The following is a 16,638-nucleotide window of genomic DNA, read 5'->3' on the forward strand; positions in this document are numbered from 1 at the left end:
AGGACTCCAGTGGCAACCTGTGAAGCTCTGGTGAACTCCATGCCCAGGAGGGTTATGGCAGTGCTGGAAAATAATGGTGGCCACACAAAATATTGACCCTTTGGGCCCAATGTGGACATTTTCACTTAGGGGTGTACTCACTTTTGTTGTTGGCAATTTAGACATTAATGGCTGTGTGTTGAGGGGAAAATTGACACTGTTATACAAGCTGTACACTCACTACTTAACATTGTAGCAAAGTGTCATTTCTTCGGTGTTGTCATATGAAACGTTATAATAAAATATTTACAAAACTGTGAAGGGTGTACTCACTTTTGTGAGATACTGTAACATTGAATGACTCTGACAAAAGTATGTAAAAAAAATACATGCTGTCACCAGTTTAGTGTTCCTGATCACCGCCACAACTTCAAATTCCAATAACTTGTCATGCCTCTTACTAAATACCTCAGACTGCTTTCTAAAAAGGAGTAATTGGGGGATATTTGTAATGTCCTGACATTTTAAGGGCCTCAAGAAATTAGATTGGCCATTGGTACATTAAGACTGATCAATTTTCAGATATGCTGTATATACCATAGTTTGTAGACACTATAACTTTCTCACAGACTATATAATTTACACTCAAGACAGTATGCCCAAAGATTGCACCCTATTTGAACACAACTAAGCGCCTATGGATTAATTTGTACAGATAACCAGTTTACTTTAAAATAATTAGAATCAATATCTAAATCAAGAAGCTGCTTTAAAATGCAATATACCTGTAAAAAAAACAATATAAAAAACGATACTTAATAAAAAGTCCACTTTATATATAGCAGCGCTTATCACTTTTCTCTAAGTGAAAAAAAGTCTCTACACCATTTTTGAAATTCAGATAAACATGTTAGGAGTGATTGGAAAGTTCTTATTGTGGTTGATAGAGAAAGCTTCTACCCAAATTTTCACCACTCGTGGCTCGGGAATCTCCTTTGGGGATGCACTCACCAAAACATCAGAAATAATAGACCTTCAGAAAATCATCAATCCCTTTGTTGATTCCTCCTTATCCACTAGATGTCACTATTAGCGGGTTGGGGCTCCGGTGTACCATGTAGAAGGAATAAAACATAGAACCATAGCGTAATTCTGTTATACCCTTTTATTGATACAATGGCCCCCCAATAAACATTAAGCGTACCAGAAATTATCTATTGAAACAGCAGTTAAAAACTGCACTGTGCCTTTATCCCGGTCCTGATTGTCGGAAGAGTGTCGATGAGGAAGTAGAGTTGTAAGAAACGGTAAAGGTGCGGTTGGATACGTAGGAAGAGAACCAGCGAAGAGTACAGTCACGGAGACTAAAGGTGTGGAGTTTTTTGAGGAGGAGGGGGTGATCAACCGTGTCAAAGGCAGCAGAGAGGTACAAGAGTAGGAGTACTGAATAAAGTAGATTGTTTTTTTCCGTTAGTAGATCGTTTGTTAGTTTTAGGAGAGCAGTTTCTGTGGAGAGTTGAGGAGGAAATCCAGACTGAAAGGGAATCAAGAAGGCTATTATCAGCGAGGTGGACGCTCAGTCGGTTGTAGACCAGACGTTCAAGGAGTTTGGATAAGAAGGGGAGCAAGGAGATGGGGGGTAGGTTGTCGGGATTGGATGGGTCAAGTGAGTGCTTTTTAAGTATGGGTCTAACAAGTGCATGTTTTAGAGAGTTGGGGAAGATGCCAGAAGAGAGGGAGAGATTGAAGATGTGGGTTAGAGAGAGTAGCATAGAGCCAGAGGGTGAACATAGCATTTGTGAGGGAACAGGATCCAGAGGGCAGGTGGTAAGGTGGACATTACCAAATAGTTTAGCAACTTTGTCTATAGTGGTGGGGTTGAAAGAGGGAAGTAATGATTGTGCCTGTGGGCATGAAGCGTAAAGCGTGGAGGGTATCAGAACAGTAGAGATCTCCGCGCGATTTCAATCTTCTGTTTGAAGTGATTGGCAATCTCCTGGGCAGTGAGTGAGTTGGCGGGTGGAGGCGGTGGAGGACGAAGTAGAGAGTTGAAGGTAGAGAAGAGTTGAGGGGATCGGGGTGATAAGTTGTTAATAAGAGTGATAAAATAGGTCTGCTTGGCAGAGAGGAGGCTGGAATTGTATTTTTGGAGGGCAGATTTATATTGGTTGAAATCTTTCTGAGACTTGGTCTTACGCCACAGGTGTTCGTGAGCACGACTACGTTTTTTCAGACTTCTAGTAACATCTGTTTGCCAAGGTTGAAGGGGTCGGGCTTGATTCTGTGTGTTGTGAGTGATTTTGAGCTGCTCTATATGGAACCGCTTCACATATTTCCACAGTTGGGATGGTATTCTTTCTCTCCAAACACAGGGCTTATGATTGTGAATATAAGGCTCTATTTGGTCTTGTCACTCCAGATTACAGTGTGCCAGAAGCTGTGAAGGATGTCAAGGTGTTGTTGGGCAAATTGTAACCAGGCTTTTTTGAGGTATTGTCGCAGTAAAGCCTTCTTTCTGGCAACTCGACCATGCAGCTCATTTTTGTTCAAGTTTCGTCATATTGTGTTTCTGGAAACAATTGTCTTTTTCCAGAGCAGCCTGTATTTCTCCTGAGGTTAGCTGTGGATTTTTCTTTGCATCCCAAACAATTCTTCTGGCAGTTGTAGCTGAAATCTTTTTTGGTGTACCTGACCTTGGCTTGGTATCAAGAGTTCTCCTAATTTTCCACTTCTTAAAGTGGGAGTAAACTCCCATGAATTACTTTTACTCATAGGTAAGCCTATAATAAGGCTTACCTATAGATATAGTAAATATCTCCTGAACGTGCACTGTTTAGGAGATATATACTTTACATGCTGCCAGTGATGTTACCGGCGCATGCGCACTGAAGGAACGGCATACTGTGCCATTCCTCAGAGTCCTGTGCCGTAAACGATGATGTCATCGCAGCTTGGGGCACTCACAACTTTTCCAACTTAATACAGTTCCTTTACCTTGTTACGCAGGTCTTTTTCTGCTCCCCATGGCTCAGTATTTAGCCTGCTCAGTTCATCCATGTAACAAACTCATTGGCTATTTATACACTAATTGCAATTTGCAATTTTGACATTTGAAACCATGTGTGCCACCTTCTGTGTCTGTACCAAGGCCAAACATTCCAGGGGATGTAAACCTTTGATGAGGGCCATTTGGGTGATTTATGTTATCATTATGATTTGAAAAGAAGCCAAACAAATATGTGATATATAAATAAATAAATGGATTCATATGATCACTATCCTTAAAGTGGAGGGCCACCCTAAAAAACAAAAGTACATTAAAAATGAGCAAAAAATCTGAAAAAAAAAATTAAATTTTTTTTTTAACTTACCAGAAATGCCTGTTGCTAGGCATATCGTCCTAATCTGCCTCTTCCTCCTCCGCGGTGATGTTCTGTCTTCTCTCCTCCGTGCGGCGTCTTCTGGGTAATGGGTCGCGCTGTGTTCTGGGAAACGTGTGTCCCAGAACACAGCGCGCCCCATTCACAAAGCGTTGTGTGACTCGCTCATGCGCAGTAGGAAATGGCCAGTGAAGCCGCAAGGCTCCACTGCCTGTTTCCCTTAGTTGAAATGGCGGCGCCGGGATCCGAGAGCCAAGGGACGGGTCAGCTTTGGGCGGCTGACATCACGGGCGCCCTGGACAGGTAAGTCTGCTTATTAAAAGTAAGCAGCTACAGTGTTTGCAGCTGCTGACTTAAAAAAAAAAATTTTTTAAAGCTGGCCCTCCTCTTTAAATAAAAGACATTTTTTTGGCATGATCAATCATAGTTTCAATATCAGTGCCCAAATGTTATAATTTCTGCGAGGGGGAGCAAGCTTTTGAGCACGACTGTATATACTACATCCCGTGTATATGTCCGTACTGTGAGCTCCCTTGCTAAATAACTTGTGTGGAAGTAGCCATCATGCATGGTGAGTGTGTTGTTTGTGTGCAGCCTGAGGCTGGAGAAGGTTCACACGGTAACGCATTGAGGCTGGGTTCACACTATTGCGAATTGGATGCGGTTCCATCGCATCCAATTTGGAATAGCAGGAGATTTTGAGCGGCTCTATATGGAACAGCTTCACATATTTCCACAGTGGTTCCGGTGTGAATTTGCACAGTAGCTCTGTTTGTCTTCTGGTCCATTTCAGGTCCGAATTCAGCCAAAAATTTGGGCTGAAATCTGACCTGAAATGGTGAACGGGGACGCATCGGAGCCCTGCTGTGAGCCGCATGTGAAGGTAGTGTGAACCCAGCCTTAAAGTTTCAATGAAACTCAGTTGACATTTTAGTAAGGCAAGCAGAAAGGCACAGACGTCTAGTGCTACGAAACACAACATAAATATGGCTGCCAACGTGTGCACATGCAATTAAGATCTGTGAAAAAAAAAATACTTTTTTAAAGTTCACAGTAGAAGCACTAATTATGTTCCCTGCAGCTCAGCTCCCCTGCCTCTTAGCAGTGACCCAGCACTGAGGTTTTTCCTGCTTCCTTAGCAATAACCCCTTCTCAGTCTAGTCCCACCTTCCAATGGTTACATAGTCAGTAAGGTTGAATAAAGACACCAGTCCATCCAGTTTAACCTGACTGAGTGTCTACAATTGTCCCTATCCCTGTACATCGCACAATCACATCGGTCCCTAACCTCAAGAAGCCCACAATCCAAGGTCCCCATTCATATACTAGGGCCAATTTTGGACAGAAGCCAATTAACCTACCTGCATGTCTTTGGACACTTAGAATCTCTACTTATCCTTCTCCCTCCTCCCAACTATGTGATACACCAGCTTAGATCTCCCTGCTTCTCCTCCCAGTTGTGATTCACCAGCTTAGATCACCCTGCTTCTCTTCCCAGCAGTGATTCACAAGCTCAGATCACTCTGCTTCTCTTCCCAGTTGTGATTCACCAGCTTAGGTCACCTTGCTTCTCCCCCCGCAGTGAGTCACAAGCTCAGATCACTCTGCTTCTCCTCCCAGCAGTGATTCACAAGCTCAGATCACCCTGCTTCTCCTCCCGGCAGTGATTCACAAGCTCAGATCACCCTGCTTGTCCTCCCGGCAGTGATTCACAAGCTCAGATCACCCTGCTTCTCCTCCCGGCAGTGATTCACAAGCTCAGATCACCCTGCTTCTCCTCCCGGCAGTGATTCACAAGCTCAGATCACCCTGCTTCTCCTCCCGGCAGTGGTTCACAAGCTCAGATAACCCTGCTTCTCCTCCCGGCAGTGATTCACAAGCTCAAGATCAACCTGCTTCTCCTCCTGGCAGTGGTTCACAAGCTCAGATCACCCTGCTTCTTTTCCTGGCATTGGTTCACAAGCTCAGATCACCCTGCTTCTCCTCCCGCAGTGATTCACAATCTCAGATCACCCTGCTTCTCCTTCCCGCAGTGATTCACAAACTCAGATCACCCTGCCCCTTCTCTCAGCAGTGACTCAGAAGCTCGGCTCAGCCCACCCTGTGCTCCTTCCAACAGTGATTTCTCAGCTCACTTTGCTACACCCTTCAAGTAGCTGCTGTCACTGACTGTAAACCATTTATTTATATATACAGTATTTATGTTTTTCTCATTGCAGTATTATAAAAGCAAATCAGACGATGAGAAGAAAACATGGATGGAATCCCGGGACTTTTGCCGAGCAATAGGAGGAGATTTACTCAGCCTGAACAGTAAAGAGGAAGAACTGGTGGTGTCCTCAATGTTGTCGTAAGTAGTAATATGTTTTGTGTAGTAATTTTTTTATATGATTTTAGTTATTTTATCACCTGATGGATTTGATACATGGAAATCTTTTAGGGCTCATTCACACAGGCTTTAGTTTCTGCACATCAATCTGCATTGGGTTCACTCTTCAAAGAGCATTTGATAGGCAGTAAGGAGGCATTGTATCGCTTCCTTACTGCCTACTTTTACCCCTTGGACCTGGCTCTACATGCATTGTTTGTAGTTACAGGGCGCTTGCAGAACCGCCCCATTCACCTGAATTGGTTGAGATCAGCGGGCTGTAGTGCCATAGATGGGGGGTGTGGTTCAAAGTAGCCCCATCTTTAATTTCTGCAAATGTATTTTAGGCACTGTAGTAAAGAAAGTGCAGTATTGCTTTTTTATTTATTTATTTCTTTTTAATTTTATTAGTAAGTAAATAAAGAAAAAGAAGACAAAGTTTAACCGCTTGCCGACCGCCCCACGTATATATGTTGCGGGGTTGGCGGTGGCTCCTATAGGCGAAATCTTGTGCCTGTATGTGATCGCCTCTTCTCGGTTTCCAGGATGCCTGCTGCCGGTGACCAGCTCCCGCTGTGATTGGAAACAGTGGGAGCCAATCAGCAGGTCACTAGGACAGGCCTGATGCCCTTGATGTTAACTCCTTCCCAGCCAGTGTCATTAGTGCAGTGACAGTTCATATTTTTTAGCACTGATCCCTGTATTGGTATCACTGGTCCACAAAAAGTATCCAATTGGTCTGCCACAATGTCGTAGTCCCGCTATAAGTCACTGATTGCACTCAATACTAGTAAAAAAAAAATTAAAATGACATAAAAATAACCCAAAGTTTTGTAGACGCTATAACTTTTGCACAAACCAATCAATATACGCTTATTGGGATTTTTTTTTACCAAAAATATGTAACTGAATACATATTGGCATAAATTTATGAAGAAATTCGATTTTTTACATTTTTTTTATTGGATTTGTTTTATAGCAGAAAGTAAAAATATAGTTTTTTTGTTTCAAAAATCTTTTTTTGATTATTGAGCAAAAAATAAAAAACGCAGAGGTGGTAAAACCACCAAAAGAAAGCTCTATTTGGGGGGAAAAAAAGGTCAATTTTATTTGGGTACAGCGTCGCACGACCGCACAATTGTGGCAAAAAATGGCCCAGTCATGAAGCGGGGTAAATCTCCTGGAGATGAAGTGGCTAAATAGACCAATAACATTTATAATGGACTCTTTCAGGAATGCCAATATCTACCGCAACGTCTTCTGGATGGGTCTAATGAACAGCGATGCCATTGAAAGCTTTCAGTGGTCGGACGGTTCACCTGTAAGTAATGCTGTGTATGTTTCTTAGATCTCATGCTTGACTTTATAATTTCACACATATGCAGAAAGCAAATTATTGAAAGAAAATAAAAATGATAGTTTAAAAAAGCAATTCAAAGACTATGATCTGTCATTCACAGAAAAGTGACAGTCTTTCTGAATAGATTTATATATTTATTGCAGATTCTATTATAGCGTTGTCAATGTACACAGTGCCTAAAGTATTGGGACGCCTGCCTTTACACGCACATGAACTTTAATGGCATTCCGGTCTTATGCCGCGTACACACGATCGGAATTTCGGCCAGAAAACGACAGATGAGAGCTTTTCATCAGAAAATGCGACCGTGTGTATGCTCCATCTGAATTTATCTGTCTGAATTTCCGCCAACCAAAAATTGATAGCATTTTCTCAATTTTCCCGACGGAAAAACTTCCTATCGGTAATTCCGATCGTGTGTATGCAATTCCGACACGCCAAAAATCAAGCATGCTCAGATTCAACTACGAGACAGAAGCTATTGGCTACTGGCTATCGAACTTCCTTTTTCTAGTCCCGTCGTACGTGTTGTACGTCACCGCGTTCTAAACAATCAGAATTTGGTGTGACCGTGTGTAGGCAAGACAGCTTGAGCGGAATTCGGGGAGTTTTTTTCGAGGAGAATTCCGATCGTGTGTACGTGGCATAAGACTCCATTTACACCAATGCATTTTTTCCTGCTTTTTGCAGAAACTCAGGACATTATTTTTTACATGGGTTCCTATGGAACACATTCACATCAATGCATTTTTGTGCATTTTTATTTTGCTTGAAGCCTGGTTCACACCTATGAGTTTTTAATGCTTTTTGCACTTTGCAAATTTGCAATACAGTCCATTTAACATGGTTTCCTATGGAACACGTTCTGTAGTGCAAATCTACAAAAGGCAAAAAGCACTTAAAATGCATAGGTGAATCCAGCCGAAAAGTACATAGTGCATTTTAACTACGATTTGCCAATTAACCTACCTGCCTATCTTTGTAGGCACAGGGGGGAACATGCAAACTCCAGGCAGGTTGTGCCATGGTTGGGATTCAAACTGACAACTGTAGAGCTGCTAGGTAGAAGTGCTAACCACTTAGCCACTGTGCTGCCCTATTGACTTTATTCTTGATATGTGTACTTAGGCTTCAATATTTTATAGAATATTCACAATGTAAAAAAACAAAACAAACAGAAATAGGCTGTAAATTACTTTTATTGTGAAATAACTCAAAGAGCCCAGACTTGCTTGGGCAAATGCAGCACAATTTGAGGTACTTCTGAAATCATTCAAAGTTCATTGCAGGGGCATGACCTGCTCCAGCTGCTTTTGCAACTACAAAGTTTTCTAGCCCTGGTGTGACCTATCAGGCGACTTGCTGCAGCATGTTATACAGGAAGTTGCATAAAAAGTCAAAAAAATATTAATTTGTCTTAATAATGTGACTCAAGTCAGAGAAATGAAAAAAAATGAATAGCCCCTGCACTACTTTTTTTGCGTCTTCCTTGCAACATGAGTGCCATAGACTGCAATGTTAAAATCACAAAAGTCGCAAGCACTTTTGTGATTTGTTTTGCCTTATCTTTGGGACTTTGGCTGCGACTTCAGAGGGTTTTGTAAATTCAATAATATGTGTCACACTGGGGTTGATTAAGGCTGGATTCACACCTATGCATTTATTATGCTTTTTGCATTTTGGAGATTTACACTACAGATCGTGTTCCATAGGAAACCATGTTAAATGGACTCTAGTGCAAATCTGCAAAATGCAAAAAGCACTAAAACTGCATAGGTGTGAATCCAGCCTTACTAAAACTTGAGAGTGAAAAATCTGGTACAACTGTGCATGATAGCCAATCAGCTTCTAAAACCTCGTATACACTATCAGATTTTCGGACGATCGTTCGTCCATTTTTTGTGGCATGCTAGTCTCATGTGGAAAGTGAAGAGGTTACTCACCATACGAAAATTTTCATACAACAGAATACAACTTCAGAAGTGTGTTGAATAGTTTTGTATGTATTCTTTCATTTCTGAGCATGCGTAGTCTTGCTCTTATGATTTTTTTTCATCCAAAAACTGTACTAATTAAACGAAAATCAGATGTTGAGTTCACGTATGACAAAAATTTTATAGTCTGCACATCCAGCTTTTGTCTGACGCTGTCGAAAAGCACCATATCAACGATCCGTTGTTCGCCAGACGAAATTTTATTTTCGATTTTCATATCGTGTGTACGGGCCTTAATGCTGGCCATACATTATACAATTTTCTTGTTCAATTTGCTTTGCATTTACCATCAACTATGTAGCAAGGGCCTGCCTGATTGAATACAAATTGAAAGTGTTTAGTTGTGACCTCATATTATATGGTTTTGGTAAATCAAGAGGAAAATGGTACAAGAAAATTGTATAATGTATGACCAGCCTAAAGCCTCATACACACGGTACAATTGTTGGCCAACCGAGCATCAGATTTGTGTCAAAAGGGCGTGTGCCAGGATCTTGTCTTGCATACTAAGGCCGCGTACACACGCGCGGACTGTTCGCCCAACTTTGTCCGTCCAACAGTTTCGGCAAACAGTCCGCTCAAACTTAGCATGGACGGACATGGCCACACACGACGGACGAACAGTTTGCTGAAACCGTGCGCGATGACGTGAACGGCACGTACGACGGGACGAAAAATACGACGTCCTATACACTGCATTATAGCTTTCGGCGTGAAAATCCTTTCTGAGCATGCGCGCAACTTTGTTTGACGAACAAGCCTACACACGGGCGGACTGTTCGCTGAAACAAGGTTTCAGCGGACAGTTTTACGGAATTTCCGAAAAACCTTGTTCGTCAAACTGTCCGCTGAAACTGTCCGCTGAAAGCCCACACACGAGCGGACTGTCCGCCCAAACACTGTTCAGCGGACAAAGTTGGACGAACAGTCCGCCCGTGTGTACGCGGCCTTACGGTTACACAATTGTTGTGCCACAAGCACAAACGTAGTGATGTACTACAAAGAATTTCAGCTCTTGAGCGCCACCTTTTGGGCCCCTTCTGCTAATTTTGTGTTTGGTGAGCTTTGATTCCGAGCATGCGTGTTTGTACTTTCAGCTTTTGTGTGACGGATTTGTGTACTGACCATACGAAAATCTGACGTCAAACCGACCACCGAAAATTTACTAGCCTGTCATCCAACATTTGTTGGCCGAAAGTTGGCCGTAAGATTTTAGGACAACAGTCTGTCAACAGACAATACCCTGCCAACAATCGTATCGTGTGTACGAGGCTTTACTTCAGTTTCTTCAATTAGGCTTTGACAATAAAACCTGGAAGCTGATTTGTTTCTCTGCAGAGCTGCACCAGATTTTGCACTTTCCAGTTTTAATAAATTAACTCCACTCTGTATTGTTATGATTGGCCAAAGTCACAAAACATCAAGATCGCATGAAAATCACATTAAAGTGGCAAGTAAGTCACAATGCAAAGTCACACAACTTAGGGGTCGCAGCAGTGTGAACCAAGTCTAATGCCCCATACACACGGTCAGACATTCCGACCACAAAATCCGTCTGATTTTTTCCAACGGATTTTGGACGCAATTTGTCTGCATATACAAGGTAGAGACCAGTTGCCAATAGCTTTCGTCTCCAAATTTTTTCTGAGCATGCGTGGCACTTTGTGCGTCGGAATTCTCTACACACAATCAGGAAAAAGTCCGTTTGTATTTTGTTGTCGGAAAAATTTTAGATCCAGCTCTCAAACCGATAGAGCCCACACACGATCGGATTTTCCGACAACATAATCCGATCGGACTTTTTCCGTCAGAATTTCCGACCGTGTGTATGGGGTTATTATACCTTCATGTTTTCTATGCAAGGTAAAAACTCTTTAGTATGCAGATCTCACCGCAGCCCCCCAAATGCTTACTTGAACCTGATCCAGCAATGTACACAAGAGTGGCTGCTGTCTTGGCTCACTGCCTCCTCATTGGCTCAGAGACTGCAGTGGAATCCATTGGCTCCTGCTGCTGTCACTCTCAGCAAGTGAGGAGGGAGCAGGGGTGGGGCCGACCCACTTTCTGTGTGTCTTATGGACACACAGAGTGGGGCTTGGGCACGAGTACCCCTATAACAAGGGGCTTGCTATGGGGGCACACAGCGGGGGTATCACAGAGCGTCCCAAGGAGAGGGGGATCAGGGGTGCTTTTTGCAAAACCAATACACAGGGCAGGTAAGTATACCATGTTTGTTATTTAAAAAAAAGCCTTAAGGCCGCGTACACACGGGAGGACTGTTCGCCCAACCTTGTTCGGCAAACAGTTTCATCAAACAGTCCGCTCAAAATTTGCATGAGCGGACTTGCCCACACACGAGCGGACTGTTTGACGAACAAGGTTGGGCAAACAGTTCGCTCAACTTTTGAAATGAACGGACTCGCCCACGTAAGGCGGAGGCAAGTCCGCCCATTTCGAGCGCGTGTACAGGTAGGCGGGGCCCGCGAAGGAGACGTCGCGGGCTCCGCCGCCTGGAATGGGCTTAAAGGGGAACCCCAACGCCGAACAAAATCGGCGTGGGGGTTCCCCCCAAGTCCACACCAGACCCTTGTCCGAGCACGCTACCCGGCCGGCCAGGAAAGGGGGGCGAGCGAGCGCGCCCCCCCTCCTGAGCCGTATCAGGCCGCGTGCCCTCAACATGGGGGGGTGCCTTGGGGAAGGGGGGGGCCGCGCGGCCCCCCCACCCCAAAGCACCTTGTCCCCATGTTGATGAGGACAAGGGCCTCTTCCCGACAACCCTGGCCGTTGGTTGTCGGGGTCTGCGGGCGGGGGGCTTATCGGAATCCGGGAGCCCCCTTTAAGAAGGGGGCCCCCGGATACCGGCCCCCCACCCTATGTGAATGAGTATGGGGTACAATGTACCCCTACCCATTCACCTGTGAAATAAAGTACAAATAAAAACACAACACAGGGGGAAAAAATATTTTATTGCACAGCCGGGGGTCTTCCGTCTTCGGGGGTCTTCTCGCCGGACTCCTCCGCTATGTGTGTGTAGCTCTTTTGCCAGCGGAGGAGTCCGGCTTTCTTCCTCCCCGCCGCCGGCCTCTTCTCCCGACTTCGGGGGTCTTGTCCCCCTCTTCGGTTCTTCTGCCGGGCCACCGCGCCTGGTCCGGTGGCCCGGTCTTCTGTCGCCGTCTTCCGTTCTTCTGTCGCCGCCTTCGGTTCTTCTGCCGGGCCACCGCGCCTTCTTGTAGCTCTTTTACAGGCGGTGGCCCGGTCTTCTGTCGCCGTCGCCGCCTTCCGTTCGTGTTCTTCTTCTTGTTCTTCTTGTTCTTCTCCAGGCGATGTTGACACGTCGCTCCCTCCGGCCGGAATGCCAGAGCCGCCCTGCGCTGTGACTTATATAGTGACAATGGGGCGGGGTCACATGGTATATGTCACATGGGTTGATGTCACATGGTGACCCCGCCCCCTTACGATGTCATAGTCCCCATGTGACATCAACCCATGTGACCAACCCATGTGACATATACCATGTGACCCCGCCCCATTGTCACTATATAAGTGACCGCACAGCGCGTCCCCGGCATTCCGGCCGGAGAGCTCGTCGAGTCAACATCTCCAGGAGAAGAACAAGAAGAACAAGAAGAAGAACACGAACGGAAGGCGGCGACGGCGACAGAAGACCGGGCCACCGCCTGTAAAAGAGCTACAAGAAGGCGCGGTGGCCCGGCAGAAGAACCGAAGGCGGCGACAGAAGAACGGAAGACGGCGACAGAAGACCGGGCCACCGGACCAGGCGCGGTGGCCCGGCAGAAGAACCGAAGAGGGGGACAAGACCCCCGAAGTCGGGAGAAGAGGCCGGCGGCGGGGAGGAAGAAAGCCGGACTCCTCCGCTGGCAAAAGAGCTACACACACATAGCGGAGGAGTCCGGCGAGAAGACCCCCGAAGACGGAAGACCCCCGGCTGTGCAATAAAATATTTTTTCCCCCTGTGTTGTGTTTTTATTTGTACTTTATTTCACAGGTGAATGGGTAGGGGTACATTGTACCCCATACTCATTCACATAGGGTGGGGGGCCGGTATCCGGGGGCCCCCTTCTTAAAGGGGGCTCCCGGATTCCGATAAGCCCCCCGCCCGCAGACCCCGACAACCAACGGCCAGGGTTGTCGGGAAGAGGCCCTTGTCCTCATCAACATGGGGACAAGGTGCTTTGGGGTGGGGGGGCCGCGCGGCCCCCCCCTTCCCCAAGGCACCCCCCCATGTTGAGGGCACGCGGCCTGGTACGGCTCAGGAGGGGGGGCGCGCTCGCTCGCCCCCCTTTCCTGGCCGGCCGGGTAGCGTGCTCGGACAAGGGTCTGGTGTGGACTTGGGGGGAACCCCCACGCCGATTTTTTTCGGCGTTGGGGTTCCCCTTTAAGCCCATTCCAGGCGGCGGAGCCCGCGACGTCTCCTTCGCGGGCCCCGCCTACCTGTACACGCGCTCGAAATGGGCGGACTTTCCGAGCGGGAACAGTCCGCTCATTTCGAAAGTACAGCGGACAAGCCCACACACGGGTGGACTGTTCGCTCAAACACAGTTTCAGCGGACAGTTTTTCGGAATTTCCGAAAGACTTTGTCCGTCCAACTGTCCGCTGAAACTGTCCGCTGAAAGCCCACACACGAGCGGACTGTCCGCCCAAACACTGTTCAGCGGACAAGGTTGGGCGAACAGTCCGCCCGTGTGTACGCGGCCTTAGAATCATTTAAGCAAACAAAAACACTGGCCAAATATTAGCAAGATCATTATTAGAATCTCTGCCTAATGTTTTTTGTTCCTTTTAGCTAATTTATGAAAACTGGGGTTATGGAGAACCCAACAACCACCAGGGCGTGGAACTGTGCGGAGAGCTAAACTCTGATTACAGGCTGTCCTGGAATGACAGGCACTGCGAACACCCAGCAGACTGGATCTGCGAGTTAAGAAAAGGTAATTATTATTCTTCTTCTTTTTAATTGTCGAATGGCAATTTTATTTTGCGGGACCACACCGCAAATGTGAGCTACATATTCGGCTTGCAGTTGTGGTGCGGCCCAATCAGTGAGTTTCACAGGTGTTCAGAAAGCATGTGTCAGGCTGTAATGTTAGGATTCCGGTGGGTGGCTGGGGGTGGTAAAACCATGTGTGAGAGAGCCCTTAGTCAAGTTCTAAAGTCCCGTACACACCATCGGATTTTCTGACAGGAATTGTGTGATGTTGGCAGAAAATCCGACTGTGTGTACGCTCCATCGGACAATTGTTGTCGGACTTTTCACCAACAAATGTGTGTTGTTGTATTTTCCGAGCGTGTGTACACAAGTCCATCAGACAAAAGTCCAAAGTACAAACACGCATGCTCAGAAGCAAGGAAGAGCCAGAAGCGGTAGGTCTTGTAAATTAGCGTTCGTAATGGAGAATTATGAAATCTCCAAATGCAGCGCACAATTCTCTACTTCTTTAATGGGATAATAATGAAGCTGCTTTGCTGGTGATACTGATGGAGTTACTACAAACCAGAAAATTGTATACTTACCGTATATACTCGAGTATAAGCCGAGATTTTCAGCCTCTTTTTTGAGGCTGAAAGTGCCCCCCTCGGCTTATACTCGAGTCATCGCTGTCTGCCCGCTCGATCAGCGTGTCGAGCAGACAGACAGCGGCCATTCTATGATTCAAAAGCCGCGCCTCCGGCTCCGCCTTCGCCTGTGATAGGCGGAACACTGAATTTCCCAGCAGCCTGTGTTCCGCCTATCACGGGCATCCGCTCATCCTCGTACTACGGACGAGGATGATACGACGTCCGTGATAGGCGGAACACAGGCTGCTGGGAAATTCAGTGTTCCGCCTATCACAGGCGAAGGAGGAGGCGCGGCTTTTGAATTTTACAATGGCCGCCGACGAAGAGGGCACGGGACGGAGGCAAGGCAAGGCACGGCACGGGACGGGACGGGACGGGACGGGACGAAGGCAAGGCACGACACGGGACGGAGGCTCGGGACAAAGGCTCGGGACACAGGTAGGCTGGACACACACACACACACACACACACACACACACACACACACGGATGGAGACACACACACACGGATGGATGGATGGATGGAGACACACACACACACAGGGATGGATGGATACACACACACACAGGGATGGATGGATGGATGGAGACACACACACACAGGGATGGATGGATGGATGGATGGAGACACACACACACAGGGATGGATGGATGGATGGATGGAGACACACACACACAGGGATGGATGGATGGATGGATGGAGACACACACACACAGGGATGGATGGATGGATGGACACACACACACACAGGGATGGATGGACGGACACACAGGGATGGACGGACACACAGGGATGGACAGGCATGTCTCACCCTCGGCTTATACACGAGTCAATAAGTTTGCCAGTTTTTTTGGGGGTAAATTGGGGGCCTCGGCTTATATTCGGGTCGGCCTATACTCGAGTATATACGGTACCTTTCCGTAATTTTCCTTTCCTGTCGCATCTTCATGGCAGCATACACTCTGGGTTGTGACTCCAGATTGTATGCTCCCATGATGCGACAGGAAACACATTTTCAAAGGCTTTTTTTTCTAGTGATATCAATAATAATATTATTATGATTTTTTTGGGCAAGTTACCACAACACGATTATCCCGTAGTTTTTAAGATCAAAGATACAACTATGTTGGTGTCCCTTGTGAATTTTTACATTGTATTACATTGTATTTTTTTAAATGTAACCGCCTACTCCCAAACTGTCATTTGAAGTAAAACACATGTAAGCAAGCCTTAAGGCTGCTTTCACACTGGGGCGGGAGCGGCGTCGGCGGTAAAGCGCCGCCATTTTTACCGTCGTTTTAGCGGCGGTCTGCGGGCGCTAGCGGGGTGGTTTTAACCCCCGCTAGCGGCCGAAAAAGGGTTAAAACCGCCCGCAACGCGGCGCTTTGCCGGCGGTATTGCCGCGCTGTCCCATTGATTTCAATGGGTAGGAGCGGTTTAGGAGCGGTGAATACACAGCTCCTTCACCGCTCCAAAGATGCGGCTAGCAGGACTTTTTTCACTGTCCTGCCAGCGCATCGCTCCAGTGTGAAAGCCCTCACACTGGAGTGAAAGGCCGCATGAATACTTTACTTTCCTGAGCTCCCTATAAGACTGCTTTCATACTGATGTTATGTGTTTTACCTGCACCTGTAGCTTTCCTGCAAGTTAGCTGCACTTTGCCATAAACTTGCAATGACTATGAGTTATACCTTAAGACTAATATATCTTTCAGGTGATTGCACTTTCAGAAAGCGCACCAAACCTGCAGGATATAATCGAAGTCTATGGCTCAGTGCAGCTAACCCACAAGGTCCCTTTAACCGGCCAACCACCTTACATATTAAAAACGTCCTGTTGGCAAATAGTTAAACCAGGATCATGGCTGCAGCTGCAGCCGGCGACCAATTTTCTTGTAAAGTTGATAGGTGTAAAGGCTCAATTCACATCCATGCATGTTGCTTTTGAGCGTTTCTGCAGTGCTTTTTTGCGGTGCTTG

General features: G+C 46.3%; 1 protein-coding gene across 1 annotated transcript in view; it reads left to right on the forward strand.

Moving 5' to 3' along the window:
• The window catches only part of MRC1 (mannose receptor C-type 1), a 178,554-nt gene that overhangs the window by 79,509 nt on the left and 82,407 nt on the right, over positions 1 to 16,638 (forward strand). The window contains exons 13-15 of the mRNA XM_077490910.1: positions 5,579 to 5,709; positions 6,961 to 7,048; positions 13,887 to 14,031. Coding sequence (XP_077347036.1) covers positions 5,579 to 5,709; positions 6,961 to 7,048; positions 13,887 to 14,031 — 364 coding nt within the window. The remainder of the gene's footprint in view (positions 1 to 5,578; positions 5,710 to 6,960; positions 7,049 to 13,886; positions 14,032 to 16,638) is intronic.

The sequence above is a fragment of the Lithobates pipiens genome, unplaced genomic scaffold, assembly GCF_037356315.1.
Source record: "Lithobates pipiens isolate NorthernLeopardFrog02 unplaced genomic scaffold, aLitPip1_a1.2 Scaffold_19, whole genome shotgun sequence".
NCBI classification, from domain to species: Eukaryota; Metazoa; Chordata; class Amphibia; order Anura; family Ranidae; genus Lithobates; species Lithobates pipiens.